General features: G+C 45.1%; 1 protein-coding gene across 1 annotated transcript in view; it reads right to left on the reverse strand.

Annotated features, from left to right (window-relative positions):
* Positions 1-16,635, reverse strand: part of DIAPH1 (diaphanous related formin 1) — a 533,606-nt gene that overhangs the window by 233,424 nt on the left and 283,547 nt on the right. Inside the window, exon 16 of the mRNA XM_082252909.1 lies at positions 8,164-8,754. Coding sequence (XP_082109035.1) covers positions 8,164-8,754 — 591 coding nt within the window. The remainder of the gene's footprint in view (positions 1-8,163; positions 8,755-16,635) is intronic.

Genomic DNA, 16,635 nt, shown 5'->3' on the forward strand with positions numbered 1-16,635 from the left:
TCATTCAAATGACAGTCAAAGACCACCTTGGGAAGGAATGACGGACAGGGGCGAAGCACCACCTTATCCTTGTGAATCACCAATAAAGTGAACGACAGGATAACGCCGCCAGTTCCGACACCCTGCGCGCAGAGGTGATAGCCACCAAAAAAGGACACATTCCAGGGCAGCACAAGCAGGGAAACTTCCAGAAAAATTTCAAATGGAGGCTTGATGGCATGATGAAAGCACCACAATAAGATCCCAGTCAAAATAAAAAATCACCCTGAGGAAGACACGTGGACCCTCGTCACGTGTAGGGGAGGGGCAAGGACGGACAGAGCGCTTTGCATTCCTCGGTGAAACTGTCGGCTGCCGGTACACGCTATAGTTACAAGCTGCAGGCAGACCTATATGGCGTCTCCCGCTATACCACCACGATTTTACCGATTCTGGATAGAATACTCTGATTGCCATGAATATTTTAAGGTGCATGGGATGCACCAATAAATGTGAGTGAAACCCATTACTCTTTTTTCAATAAAGTTGATATTAAGGATTTCACGCACTATTGTGAGCTTCTCTATTTACATATTGCTGTACTGAATGACACGATTTAATCCACCTGGGTGATCCTGGATGAGAGGAGCCATAAGGAACCGGATGATCATTAGGATTTTATCTATACAAGCTTTAAAGTATATATTCTAAGGTGAGCACCCACTCACAAGGGGGTGCACGGTTGCTGTTCACTGTGACACTCCGGTCACTCATCACTGGGAGCACTAGCCACCCATAGTTGGCCGATTCACTATTTTGAACTATACATTTTTAGCACTTTTTCACGTGGACTTATTACTGGACTTTCTTTGCAATATTTGCACATTTATATATTTTTTGCACTTCAATTATGCTATTATATATTTGCACCTTTATCGCATTCGCACTTTAAATGTGGAGCATCATTGCACGTTTTTTATCTGACTTATATCAGTTTTATGTGTGAATTTATTTTAGGATATAGATATTTATATCCCTTAGGAGGTTTAGATTATTTAAATTATTTGCGCAGCACTATTTATTTATAAGATCCCAGTCAAGCTTTTCCTGCCTAGTGTCCTACTCCTGTAGCGGGCAGTATAACCAATGGTTAAGAAGAATCCGGAACTGTGTCCTTCAATGACCGAAAGAGAGAGTATTAGTGAATTTCCATGATGAAGGGCCCAAAGAAAAAGACGGCCTTTGTAACACCTGACGGTTCATTCAAATATTGGAACAAAAATGCCATTGCCACATTCCAGAGGGCCATGGACAGAATCCTAAAACCATTGGGTTAGAGCGGAGTCAGCAATCCATCGATGGCGGGCAGGTGATGGGTAAATCATGTCTCTTCCAAGCAGAACCTGGACTGCTCCTCCCACATATGCAGATCAGCGTAGGAACGGAATAGGGAAGGAACAACTTAGTATGATTTGACGTTGACAAGAAAAAAAGAAGAGGAACCTGGACAGGAGGGGTGGCATTTACAGAAACGTATTCCCTGCAGTTCCCCCCGTCACAGAGCTGAAAGCTGGCTTCTCCTCCTTTCCCTCTGTCTTTCAGCTGCTGAGGGGCGGGGGCACTACAGGGGATACCATCCCTGCTGCCACTACGAATCCAGGTTTCCTTACCTTCTGCTGCCTGGACACTCTTGTGTGCTTCCCCCACCCCCACTAACTGCTGCAGGGATTGTTTTAGGCTGGATAAAGGGGTAAAGGATCAGTAAATATGTAATATACAAGCCCCTTCCCTTTTCTTGAATAGACACGAGTAATTGGTAAAGAAAAGAAATGGCCGCACTCCAAGATACATCAAAATTCTGATTAAATGGGCGAACATCCCAAGTGTTACAAACAGTGTACAGGTAGACCCATTTAACACACACTGGAGAAGACAGAGGAAGATTTTTAATAAAGGACTTCTCAAAACCATCTCTTGTCATTATTTACACTACACTGCCTTTTTTGGGAAGAATGGTAACAAGGTGCTTTGCGGTGGGGGGGATGCAGAGCTAACCCTGCCCCAAAGCACCCACCTCCCCATGTTGAGGGCGTGTGGCCTGGTATGGTCCAGGAGGGGGTGGGGCCGCTCGCTCGTTCCCTTTCCTGACCTGCCGGGCTCCATGCTCAGGTAAGGGTCTGGTATGGATTTTGGGGGGGACCCTACAACAGTTTCTTTCCATTTTGGCCTGGAGTTACCCCTCAAGAGCCTCAGAGCGCAAGTTGCACCACAAGTCGAATCATCATGATCCGACTTGGATGTGCCTTCCATTCAAATCAAGGGGCTCCCATAGGTAGCCATTGATTTTCAAATTAAAAAAAAAAAAAATGTATTACGTGGCTTAATGCTGTATAAGCAATGTTTAGCAGCGTCAGATGGTTTCACAGCTGTAACGCTGGTTCTCAGAACACACTGGCCGTGTTTTTTTTTTTTGTTTTGTTTTTTTGCAGCTTGAAAACGCCTTTGCCACTTACAGCTTAAAAATGTCTGTGTGTGCATGAGGCCATAAAATAACATGGAGAGGAGTTTTTAAGCTGCAAATAAAAAAAAAAAACGTCTGACGCCTCTAAAAGTAGCTGCAAAAATGCCCTGGGTGCATGAGGCCTTAGATGTGGTGGCTGCATTTGTTTTCTTTTTTAGGCTTTCTTCTATTTTTATCTGGAGCAAGCGCTCTTGCAGTTTATATTCATATACATATACACACACGTAATGGAAATTTTCTTAGTAAAACTTCTTTTCATACTGACTAGCAGTAAAAATAAATACTTTGTGCATGTCAACAAAGTCATCTGCACACTGAGACAGTGCTATTTTCCTGCAGGTTGACTGCAGGATAACGATCCCTTGGAAATCCACATTCATTTTCTGTGTCCCCAAAAATATAAAAAAAAAAAAAAAAACACAGAGGAAATGCAATTTAAATGACAAAAGAAACTAGTTCTTTTTTATACCGAGGTAATTATCTAGCGCTTGCATATTTTAAACGAAATGCGATTATTAAATTGTGCGTTACCATGGTACTGGCTTCAAAATGTTTCCTATAAGGCAGAGGGCAGAAACATGAAATAAATAATAAAAAAATGAAATTAAGTGAAATTAAACGCAAGAGAGTCCATTAATCAGAGGCTTCAGGCAGAGAGAGAGGGGAAAAAAGAAAGATGGGAGCTTCTCTGATGTTTAACAATCCCAGATCTTAAGAACTAAACTACAAAGTAAGGAAAATATTCTATAATATCGATGATACACTGCTCTTCACTGCCACTAACAGATAGCAGTTCTTAAAATACTATGTATTATGTATGCCATGCACACATCAAAACATCCCTGGTGAAATAAACGGATATGTACAGAGAACCTCAACTCCAAGCATTGCATAAACATATACATGCAGTATATATCTACTATCATAAAGCAGAGACCTGGTCCACTGGCAGTAAAACCTGCATGGAATCTTTGGCCATTTTGGTCACAGACACTCCCAGTGGTGACACGTTAGCGCTAGTTTACACTTGCTTCAAAACAAGACATGCTTTGTTAAAGCTCTCTGAACGCCAGTGAAATGCCCTGTCACAAAATAAAATGGTTAGCTTAAAGTCCTGTTTACACCTTGCTTTTCCTTTGCTTCAAAAGTTATACCCTTATGTTGCTTTAGTGGTGCTTCAAAGCCTCCATAGAAGTCTATGACAAAGCTTGCATGAAGCAACAAAAACACATAAAAAAAAGCATGTTGAAGGGGTAGGCGCTGTATTGTGTGTGTTGAAACCGAAACAAGTGTAAATAAGCCCTTACTGTTTACCTATTTTTAAGTGCCCAGGTGCTGCATTAGGCTACATTCACACCTGAGCGTAGCGTTTTTCGCGCGTTTTTTTACCGCGATTTTACCGCGATTTTTGCGGCGTTTTTTACCGCGATTTTACCGCGATTTTTGTGCAGGCGTTTTTAGATTGAATAGAGATCAATGGAAAACGCCTGTAATCTGCCCAAAAAGAAGCTCATGTACTTTTTTGAGCGTTGGGCGTTTTGTATACAGCGTCAAAACACTCAGATGTGAACAGGGGCCATTGAAATGAATAGGATTTGTCTTGTTGGGCGTTTTGAGAGCTGATCCTAGAGCAGAAAAACGCCCCAAAAACGCCCCAAAACGCCTAGATGTGAACGGAGCCTTAGAGTTAAAGTAATATTAAGCCCTGTTTTTTTTTTTTTTTTTCAGAGAGACCAGGAGCCAGCAGCACTGAACTGCAAGTGAAAAACATTTGTCTATAGAATGTTTATTTTTTGTGCTCATGTGTTGTAATCAAACACCACTAAGGGTTTAATAAAAGTGACCAGAATTCTAGCTATCCAATCTAGAGAAAGCTACTGGTAGCAGGCACTAAAGTGAAGACACTAAAAGCAGGTTGGATTTAAGCCGATATGGCCTTCATATTGGAGAAAGTCACATACTTTAAAACAGAGCTCCACCCAAAAGGGGAAGCTCCGCTTATTTGCTTCCTCCCCCCTCCACTGCCACATTTGGCACCTTTCAGGGGGGGGGGGGAGCAGATACCTGTCAAAACCAAGTACCTGCTCCCATGTAAACACAGCGATCTACAAAATGTTCTGGTCCCTCATCCTTTCCCTCCGCTGCCTTCTGGGAGACACACAGGTACCAGAAGACAGCGGGATCATTCAGAAAGTGAAGCAGAAGAAGCCGCAAGGCTTCACTTCCTTTTACCCTTAGTGAAGATGCCGATGCCTGCACCCAAAGCGGGATGACAAATCAGCTAGGGGTTCTGACATTGCAGGATACCTGGACAGGTAAGTGCCCTTATATTAAAAGTCAGCAGCTCTAGTATTTGTAGCTGTTTGACTTTTTTACAGGCTGGAACTTCGCTTTAAGCTGCACTCAATGAAAATATCTACACAGTTGAAATACATGTATGAAATCTGGTTTACCTGCTAAAAATTGTTCTGTCAAAAAAGCAGAAAAAGGTTGGTGGTGACCTGATTTTTCTCTTCTGCAGTTGAAGAATCAGTTCACTTTCAAAAAAATTTAATTTATAACCTTTGTCCAGACCTAAACTATCTCACCCTCCTCCTTCAAAGATGTATACTTAGAGAACTATGGCAGTGGCCTCTTGTTTGTTAAACATTTCTGTGCTAGTCATGCCTGTGCAGTACAGCCCCATAGACTTCTATACAGCTTACCTACTGCCGTCCGTAAGCCTAAGGGCGGTTTCTTAAGTCTGAGTTCAAAAGATGGTTTCTAAAGCGCAGAGAGAAGTTACAGGGCAAAAAATGGAGAGGTTACTGGAAGGATAGGTTTACAAGAGAAACCCCCTGTACTAAGGTCTAAATCAAAGAGGGAGGCCAGCAGTCTCTTAAATGAAAGAAGAAAGGGGAGAAACATGACATTTGAAAGTACTGAGAGCCAAATACTGGTCTAAACCCAGCTACAGGAAGGATAGTATTTCATCCCATGGAGAAATTCCAAGGGTGGAGTTCCCCAGACTGACACCCAATCTAGTATGCCTTGCATGTCCAAAGATTAATTAGTATTCATTGCAAGTATTTTTACCCATTACAAAACGTTATGCAGTGCTTTACATACTGTACATTTAATACAAGTACCTGCCCTCAGGGGTCTTACAATCGGTCCATATCACACAAGCATACAGACATTTAACTAAGGCAAATTTATACAGGATCCAGTTAATCTACTTTAGAATGATAGACCTTGTAGAAATAACTTTCCTAGCTTTTAACATAGGAGGAATCATAGGTTCAGAAAGCTCTTTGTTTCACAAAAAATCTGGGCCTCAGCCATACAATGAATGTCAGTGACTGTAAATGAGGATTGACATATAGTCCTTAAGACAAAAAGCCAGATGAGATCACCAGAATGCCCTCTATTGCAAACCTGCGTGACAAGGAGTTTTAAGGGGCAAAGGGCATAGATCAGAGTGTACTGATCCCACTGAACAACCAGAGCATCCACTGCTTCCGCTAGAGGTCTGGAGTCAGAAGGACATTGTCCCTCAAAGGCTGTGTGAAACAGACGCTTCTTGGGTGAACTTTTATCAGTACAGCACCAAAGTCCTCCACATGTGTACGGACAGGAAACCTATACAGGTGATGACGTGGGAACCCTTCAGTGGCCTATCACAACTGTGCAGAATGTAAAAAATAAAAACACACACACACACACCCCCATAAGTCCCTCGCCAGGCTCCAACCTAGGAAGCTCTCTGCTCTATCCCTGCAGAGCTCCAGGCTTTGGAGGCGACTGGAGTGGCTGCCTCAGGATTTCAGAAGTACATTAAAAGGATGAGCCAGCTGCCAGTCAGAAATCTGGGTGGATCCTGACATTACTGTCAGGATACATCCAGAGATTTTAGAGGCTTTGTGACTTTAGCCGATGAGATAGAGATGAGACAGAGGCTTTTAGAGGGGACTGCAGGCTAGCCTCTTGCATACTGACTATAGGCCCTGGCTTTTAAGTGAACACTATTTTACTCTGGATTCAAGTCCATGTCTCCCCAAGACACACAGACTCCGGGACTCTAGGCCCGGGGTCCCTGTTAGGACCAAGCTGCCCATTACCAATAAGGACTGCTCCCCAGAGTCAGACTCCTAGCAGATGCTAATATCTGCTCAACCACCTGTCTTCCACACATTGTTAATTGTGTAATTGTTAAGAGCGCTCAACAGTACCCTCGCAGATTGAGAACTATAACCTGTCTTTCGCAATGGAAGACAGTAGCTGCAGAACTATCTGAATGAACGATGTTGCTGTGTGGGTGGAAATACACATGCCTGTGCGATTTTCAAATAGTGACTGCGAGTGGATCCCCCACTCGCTATCAGAATGGGGGGGGGGGGGAATGATGGTGTGCTGGGAGGTTGCTGAATATGTTATATGTTACACCCTAAATACAGGTAACATGTTCAGAAAGGTAACTTATTCTTTAATATCTCTTTATAGACAGGCGCATCCTCTACCGGTATGTTGGTCACTTTGTCAAGTCGAAACACTGCTGGATCCCCAGTGGGGACAAACTACATTTTTACAAAGTCCTCTTCAAATGGCTAATGAACATGGCTAATAATCACCTGAAGGGAAGCAAACAGTTTGCCAAGGTGTAATTAAAATAGTCTCCCATGACAATGCTTTGTGATCACAACAAAGTAAACAAATAACTGGGTGATTTGGTACATAAAGTCTTTCAAGACTGTAGTAAAAATTTCAGCCGGGAGAGCACAGGAACTAGCCAACCCCCAACAGAGCTAAAAAATACTGTAACGACAGAATAGACTCAAGGTCCAGATGCGACATGCTGAAGGCCAAGCTGAGGACAACAGCGCCAGAAAGCTGCAATTACACTAGCTCTGGTAGCAATGTGAAGAGGACTCGATTGAAGTGAATTCTTGAGAATTTAAAAAAAAAAAAAAAAGATAAAAAAAAGATAGTAAACTTAAGCTAGTCTTTCGTAAAGACACCCACTCTTCTAGAAAAAAAAACTGAGGCATTCTGGTAGTTTGAGGGGTCATCCTGGTTTGGTCTACAGTTGCTTTTGTTTGCCAGGATCCAATCCTGTAAGTGGCAGTAAAACTTGTAGGTGAAAGACTTCCTGCAGCAGTAAATGGATGAGAAAGAAAATTAAGTCTCCTCCCCTGCTATACAGAGCTGTACTGTGTGGTAGACCTCAGGACTGGCTGGACAGAAATACAAGTCCTGTGGCAAGTAGAACAGCTCACTTATATGTATTGCATCGGTGTATTGAGCCATATGCCTTTAGTTAAGATTTAACAGACACTGATTCACTCAGAGGGCTTAATGTTGGCATGAGAGAGTAAGGGATTTATGGGTGTAAAAACTTGGGGTATTAGAAAAGAGTGTATACCTTTGTGGAAACCTCCAGCAACAGAGATGTGCTGACAGCCTATGTTGCCAGCTACCTGCTTTATAATTTTCTTTAATTCACAGATTTGCATTAAAAACCAGTGCAGTTCCGTTACAAACTGTCAAGTACTGCAAATAGTTAAACAATACAATATAGCACACTAATACAAACATGCATAATTTTATTGCTACTTTAATCTATTGTTTGGACTTCTACGTGTGTAAGTCCATGAGTGTGCGTGCATTTCCTCCAGAAAACTTACCTTTGACCAGTTAGGCCGTTTCAGCTGCACATCTAGTTTATAGTCCTTTTTGGGTGCTAATCCAAATGGTAAGGTAGGAACAGCAGGCACGCCCCAGCCTGCAAAACTTGGCGGAGGAGGAGGGCCACCCAGCATGCCAGGAGGTGGGGGTGGTGGAACTCCGGGACCACCAGGGAAAGGAGGTGGTGGTGGTGGTGGCAGTCCAGGACCTCCAGGCAAAGGAGGAGGTGGTGGGGGTGGAACCCCACCAGCACCAGGCATTGGTGGGGGTGGAGGTATGACACCTGGCAAGGGTGGTGGAGGAGGAACAGACCCACCAGGTAAAGGAGGGGGAGGAGGAATACCAATTTGGCCAGGAAGTGGAGGTGGGGGTGGAGGACCACCAATACCCATGAAGGGAGGTGGGGGAGGAGGTGGGGGAGGAGGTGCTCCCCCTGGTACTAAATTTCCTGGAAGAGGTGGGGGAGGAGGAGGTGGTGGAGCTAGTCCTGAACCAGTGCCTGGAGTAGGAACCGGAATTAAAACAGATGATGCTGACATAGTGGCCATTTTTTCTTTCGTATCTTCAAGTTCCTTTGAGACTTTTTCAATCTACAAAGATACAAACAGGAAGAATATAAGTAAAATACAAACATAGAAAATGATCAAATTAAAATAAAATATTTGCTTAATGGTTTCACTGCCACATATGTATATATGTGGGAAACAGTAGGGGGGGGGGGGGGGTTGCACTAACTTCCTGCTGTCAAACCCTTTTTTGGTCTCCTGTGTGATTAACCACTTTACCACCGGAGGATTTTCCTGCTAAAAGACCAGAGGGTTTTTTTTGCGATTTTTTACTGCGTGACTTTAACGGACAATTGCGCGGTCGTGCGACGCTGTACCTAAACTAATTTCACGTCCTTTTTTTCCCACAAACAGAGCTTTCTTTTGGTGGTATTTGATCACCTGTGCGATTTTTTGATCACGCGCTATAAACAAAAAAAGAGCGTAATTTTTGCAAAAACAACAATATTTTTCACTTTTTTTTATATGAAATTCCCCCCAAAAAAAATTTAAAAATCTAAATTTTTTAACATTTTCGGCCAATTTGTTTTAAGCTACCTATGTTTGGTAAAAAAAAAATCGCAAAAAGCGTATTTTGATTGGTTTGCGCAAAAGTTATCGCGTTTACTAACAAAGGGAAAGATTTTTGTAATTTTTGGTGTTTTTTTTTTAACGAGTAATGGCGGCGATCTGCGATTTTTTTTGCGCTACTGCAACATTGCGGCGGACAGATCGGACCCTTGACTGACATTTTTGACACTTTTGGGGGTACCAGTGACATTACTGCAGTAATCAGTGCTATATATATGCACTGTTACTGCAAAAATGACACTGGCAGGGAAGGGGTTAACAGTATTGGACAGGGAGGGGGTAAGTGTGTCCTAGGGGCGTGATTCTAACTGTGCAGGGACAGGTCTACTAGTGTAAAAACGAAGATCAACAGTTCTACATAGTAGAACTGTCTGATCTTCACTTTTACACAGGGAGAACTGACAGGCGGCTTGTTTACATAAGCCGCTCTGTCTTTCTCCCGCTGTACCGGCGATCGTAGTGTGACCGGCAGACATCGGGTCCGCTAGTCACACTCCCGCACTCCTCCGTGAACGAGCCGAGGCGGGCGCGCGCCTCAGCGGGCGCGCGCCCGCCCGCTATTGGCTCTAGAAGGAGTGACAGGCGAGCGACGTAGACCTACGTCACTCTGCCTGGCCGGGGCCGACTGCCGCAGTAAATATACTGTGCGCAGTCGGCAACCGGTTAAAAAAAAAGTTTGTTTAAACAAAGAGAACGTTTATAAAAATAAAAGCGTGTGTTACCCTTTAAAAAAAAAAACCTCTCTTTAAAGCAAGAACAGCAGCACAGTCATTTGGCCCATTTTATTGCCTAAAATACCTGGCTGATTCTGCCCTCCCCTATGAGAACTGTCTACGGTTTATCCTGGCTGCTGAGCCCTGACACCGTGGTCAGTTTACGTGCCTCCCGTCATCTGCTCTCTCCACTGTCCTCCTCCCCCCCCCTCCCTCCCTGCCTGTCAGCTAGTGTTAGTGCCCGTCCCTCCCCCCCCGCTGCTAAAAAAATCTTTTAAATTTCCATACAATCCTCTGTTTAATAATGACAGGTGCCCGTGTGTGTTTGCTTTATAAATAAATTGACTCTGTATACCTGATTTCAGAGCGCACCTCAGCGCTCACGTGACCAGCCACCTCTCTCCTCCTCCCCTCACAACTGACGTGAGCGGGAGATTCCCAGTCCCGCTCACTGTAGCTGTCAGATAGAGAGAGGGCAGAGGCAGGCAGTCACGGGAGCGCTCTGAAATAGGGTATACACGGGCATTTTTTTTTTTTAAAGCACACACAACGGGGGACCGGTCATTATTAAACAGAGAGCATTGTGTGGAGATAACAGAGTGGCTTAACAACCACTTTAAGTAACACCCAACCACGGTCAACAGACCCCCTTTCTTCCTTAACTATGCTTCCCCCCCCCCCCCCTCTGTTTTCACCTGGTGATCTATCCAGTAACACTTCTCTTCAATTAGAGTGCCCCCACTCTGGATGAAGGAGCATGGGTGCACCTTTGGACAGGAAAATTGTTAGTCTCGGGAGAGAGGAGTGTTCAATGTACTAGCAGATTTAGATACACTAACAAATTTAGGCCAAACTCTAGCTCACATTGCAGTTACACACAAGTTTTTCTTTCCCCCTTTTGGGATAAAAGTTTTATATGAATAAAAGCTGATCATTGTAAGCACCCCTGTTGGTGGTAAATGGTCTCAACACACTAAACAGCTACATTTTCAAGACAGCTTGGTCTATTGGAAAACAACAGACATACTGACTGATGAAAAAGCAAAGAAAGCCTTAAGGAAAAAAAAAAAAAGAAAACAAATGCAACCACATCTAAAATTTGGTAAGCTGCAATATAATAAATTATTGCTTTTGGGTTTAATACCGCTCTAAAGCTTGCCATGCTGGGTATTTACTTACTCAGCACAACCTCATTTAATACATTTTACCCAAAAAGTAAGTAACATAACACATTTGAGTGTTCTAAAACCAGTTGTATATTTTTACTGAAATTCTGTGCTCAATAAACCGTTGTGCAAATATAACTATTTAGGACGGGTTTTTTACGTAATCTTCAGGCCTAAAATGATTTTTTTTGTTAAATGTGTGTGCAAAAAAAAAAAAAAAAAAACTGTCAGCAACAGCGTTAAATGAAGGGTTTTTTTTTAAATCATTTTTTTGTTGAACTGCTGTTAAAATTAACTTTCCATTCCGAATTTGGTCTTCATTAGCTAAGGGCTTCCAATATCCTGACAGACAGTACTCTTACATTCTGCACTTTTAAAACTATGAATAGTATTATAGGAAATGACAGCTGCATACACGCTGCAATATAGCCAACTATAATCTTTTGACTCTAATGTTGGATACAACTTTTGGTGTTCAAAGTCTTTTAGATTTACCTTCAACTACGTAGTACAAGGGCCTGCCTGATTGCATACAAATTGAAAGTGTTTAGGTTTGACCTCATATTATATGGTTTTGATAAATCTAAAAGGAAAAAAATCCAAGAGAGAACTGTATAGTGTGTATCCAGCTTTAGAGGAGTTATATACCAAGAAGCCCACCATTCTTCCAGCTGTTTTACGTGTTACTTATATTCTGTATACGTAAAGGTACTGATATATTACACAATCTATTTCACATCGCTCATAGATCTTTTCACATTGATGTAACATCATGCTTTTTCATAAAATTCAGCCTGCAAAAATGCAGAGACATCATTTCTTTGGGAATATGCAGGTGTCATCACAATTAGGCCCCTTGTACACTGACATCATAATTTACTGATGTTTACTCAGGAACTTGTGCCGCCCAAAAGCAAGAGGCCGAAAACTGTGTGTAAAGATGTGAGTAATGTGAGTATAGGTGAGTAAAGGTGTGCAAGTGTGTAGATTGATAAATTTCATACACGCAAGTAAATTACAGCAGTCAAATGTAAAAATTTTCTATTTTTGTTTTCCTGCTCTGTACTCAACATTGTTACTAATCTTTGCACAGCTGTGTGCAATGTCCCATAGGAAACAGTGCATCTCATTTCAGGTCAGTAAAAAACTCAGCTTTTTTTAAGCATCAGTTTAAAATGAGGACTGCAGTAATACTGTTAACTTTAAAGAAAAACTATCACAAGAGAAATATGGGGAACGCCTTTGCTGACCCCCCCCCCCCCCCCCGACAGCAAGGCCGACACCATCAACCCCAGGGACCGCATGCAGGTCCTGGGTGATGAGGATTCGTTGTCCCTGAGGGACCTGACCTTGTTCTGTACAGTCTGGAGCTTGTCCTCCGGCAGAAAGACTTTTGCTTGGGCGGAATCCAGGACCATCCCCAAGTAAGGGAGGCGAACAGAAGGAGACAAAGTCGACTTCTGAACATTGATGGTCCACCCGAACTCCTGGAGCGTCTGAACCGTGGTTGACAGATCGCGTAACAGACACTAGCTGGCATTCGATCTTAACAGGAGATCGTCCAGATATCTCAAGATCGCAATTCCCTGCGCCCGTAACAGGGCCAGAACAGGAGCCAACACTTTGGTAAACACCCTTGGAGCCGAAGCGAGACCGAAAGGTAATGCCACAAACTGATAGTGCTCCTCCCCGATTGTGAATCGGAGGTACCTCTGATGACCCTCGAATATGGGGATGTGTAAATACGCATCCTTCAGGTCGATGGACGCCAGGAAATCTCCCGGGCTCAGGGAGGCCACCACCGAGCGGAGGGATTCCATGCGGAATTTTTTAACCCGCCGAAGCGGTTCAGAGCTTTTAAGTCCAGAAGCGGACGTACCTTGCCCTCCTTTCTGGGCACAGTGAACAAATTCGAGTAAAACCCCCGAAATCTGTCCCGATGCGGCACCGGGACGATTACCCCCTAGGCGAGGAGATCCTGAACCGCCCGATGAAGATCTTGTAAACAATATAGGGTCAAATGAAGATTTGAGGGAAAGAATCTGTCCGCTGGACGCGAAAGGAATTCGATCTTGTAACCTGATCTAATAATTTCCTGAACCCACCTGTCAGGAATCCGGGGCTGCCAAGGTTCGAGAAAACCACGCAGACGTCCCCCCACCCCTTGAACGGGTGAGGGCGTCCCTTCAGGTCGAGGCGGACTGGGCCGTCGTGCCAGCGTGGGCGGCTTTTGACTTTTGCCCAAGGCTTCTTCTGGCCACCATGGCCTTTGAAGGACTTGCCCTTGTCCTGTGCCTTGAAGGCACGAAAGGACCCCTGATTTGGTCTAAAGGAAAGGCCCTGCTTGCCGTGGAAAAAATTACCCTTGGGATTCTGGGGCAGCAGAGTGCTCCTGCCCCCAGTGACCCCTTTAACCAGTTCGTCCAGGGAGTCCCCAAAAAGGCAATTCCCCGCATAAGGGATGTCAGACACCGTCTTTCTGGAAGTCTGGTCAGCCGACCAGCTCTTCAGCCATACCAATCGACGGGTTATCACCGCGACAGCAGATAGTCGTGCAGCTAAAGGGGCCTCATCCAAGGCCGCGTCACACAGGAACAGAACAGCCTGAATAATCTGGTCCACCATCTCCAAAGTAGCAGGAGGTGCGGAATCAGCCACAAGGGTGCGTCTGAGCACCTTGGCCCAATCTACCACAGCCTGAGACACCATGACGGAGGCGAAAATAGGTTTAATCAAGGAACCCGCCACCATATAGGAGTGGCGAGCAAGAGATTCCATCCGCCTATCAGTAGGGTCCCTAAACACCCGAGAATCCTCCGTGGGCATAAGAGTGGCCTTGTTCAACCTAGACACCGTGTGATCCACTTTAGGGGCCACAGACCAGCGCAAATCCGTAGGAGACGCAAAGGGGTAAACCGTTTTGGTACCACAAAATTGCGCTTCAAATTGCGCCATTGTTCGTTCACCGTTTCGTGAAACTGAGCCGGACAAGGAAACACTTGCGCCGCCTTCTGGGTTCTACGGGTCCCAAAAGAAGACCGCTTACCCGGCGGGTTGGGCTCATCCTCTAAATGTAGTGTATCTTTTACAGTGGTAATAAGCCGTCCCAGGGCAGGAATCATCCCCCTCCACATCCTCCGACTCCCCTTCCGACTGAGAGGACTGAGACCCTTCAGGGGGTACGCTGTCCATGGCAACCATATTAGACTCTGAATCAGAGGAGTGAGAAAGCCTAGGCCTTTACTAGAAGCCCGCTCAGACATCAATAGATCCACCTTGGACGCTAAAGTCGCAAGTGCAACAGTAATCGCAGATGATTCAGACGTACCTGAATCATCCACCAAAGCTGGGGGGAATTTGCTGTCCTGGGACTCCATAAAAGCTGTTATGGCGCTGGCCCTTTAAATCGTGATAGCGGCGACCCCGCCGCAATGCACCGCAATAGGCACTAGACTGAAATACCCCACAGGTAGGAATAAAACAGATAGCCAGGAGATATCCCCCAAAAAACAGCAATAAAAGACCCCCAGAAGTGTTACCACGCTTGCTGATGATCCGTCTGCATGAGGAAAGGAAGTGATGTCACACCACTAGAGGCTAAATAGGACTCAGGCTAAAGAAAAATGGCTGCCCATAGGAATCAATGGGAGGCCCCGGGAAAATGGCCACCAAACATATGTATAAAGCAAACGTGCCACACACAAGATGACGCCCGAAAAGCGCGATACACTATATAGAAAATGGCTGCTGAAGTGCCCTCAGTGAAGCCAGAGCAGCCGCCCATACCCAAAATGGTGGTCCCGCGGTATTTCACCGCTGCGGTCCCCCCATACATGCCTGTACCCCAGTAAAAAACACAGAAACAGTGCCACAGGGGTTAGGGAGCCCAACAATCCCCCACAGAGCGTCCTGGACGCGATAGTGCCCCCGCAGGGACCAGGAGGAATGCGAGCCCCAGACACACAGACATGAGGAGACATGACACCAGCAGACTGTCATCCCCAGACAGAGGCCCCACACAGAATGTACTCACCGTTCCATGATGGCGTGGGCGCCTCTTTGCGACGGGAAGCCTCCCACCCCAGATGGCGGGGGTGCCGTCAGCCAAACAGGACTCTAGCAATGCACGGAAACCGTGGTTGAGACATCCTAGCGAGGTGGCCACCTCGCTGGCTTTTGTCCCTGAGGACAGGGACAGGTTGTTTGCGAGGCCAGGGCGTACGCATAGCCTGGTAAATGCTCGATGGCGGGCTGGGATTCCATAATGTTCTCTGTCCTGGGACACCAGGACAACCAGTCCGATTCCCAGCTCCACAAATGCTGTAGTCTTCCGAAGATCCGACTAACTAAGCGCAGGAAACAAATAAAAAGCTAGTAGTGTAAAGAAAACACTTGTAATAAAATAAAAATAATAAAACAGAAGAAAGGCTGAGACTGTAGCCCCAGCACAGGGATTGCTGTGGATTGATCTTACTCCTAACTAGGCAGAAGACAAACTGAGTTGGGAATGCTGATAGCAGGGGGGTATTGGACCAGTGGGACAGCCCCCTACAGGGCGGCGACTGTCAGAGGACGTAACAGAAAAGGATTTTAAAGACAAAAACGGAATTTTTGTAAAATCTTACAGTAAAATTCCTTTCTCTGAGTCCTCCGACAGTCGCCGCCCCCTTCCAAGTCCTCACCAATGGGTATTGACCTTTGCTCCGTAGGAGTAGCTAGGCAACAAGAATTGTTAATACAAAAGCTTTTAGAATAGACACACCCCTAGGGGCTGTCCCCTCAGTCAATACCTCCCTGCACCAGCATTCCCAACTCAGTTTGGTAGCATAGCAGTAAGAGTACACAAAAACCCCAAAAGAGGGGCGGGGGGCGGCGACTGTCGGAGGACTCAGAGAAAGGAATTTTACGGTAAGATTTTACAAAAATTCAGTTTTCTCTTACGTCCTCCGACAGTCGCTGCCCCCTTCCAAGTCCTCACCAATGGGACGTCCCAAAGCAGTGTAGACATGAGGGGTGGGAGACACAACCGTAGAAAGGAAACGCAGTACCCACATCAGAGAAAGGAACCTTACCACAGTAAGAGAACCAACCGGGCAACAGGAAAACGTGCTCAACAGGAGCAACAACCCAGGAAAACAAGTAACCCAGGGGTAAAACACCCCAACAACCAAGGGCCCACAAAAACAAGGGTCCCTAGGAAACTGCCGCACTGAGAACTTTACGGCCAAAGGAGGCATCAACCGATGCCTGAACATCCACCTTATAAAATTTCGAGAAGGTGAGAACGGACGACCAGGTCGCCGCCTTACACACCTGGGCCACAGAAGCACAACATCCAAGGAATGTAAGGCAACCTCCTTCGGATGCTTAGGCTTCGCGCAGAGAGAAGGCAAGACAATGTCTTCATTTAGGTGAAATTCCGAGATCCTTTTCGGAAGAAAAGATGGGTTAGGTCG

The sequence above is a fragment of the Pelophylax lessonae genome, assembly GCF_965119305.1.
Source record: "Pelophylax lessonae genome assembly, chromosome: 4".
NCBI lineage: Eukaryota > Metazoa > Chordata > Amphibia > Anura > Ranidae > Pelophylax > Pelophylax lessonae.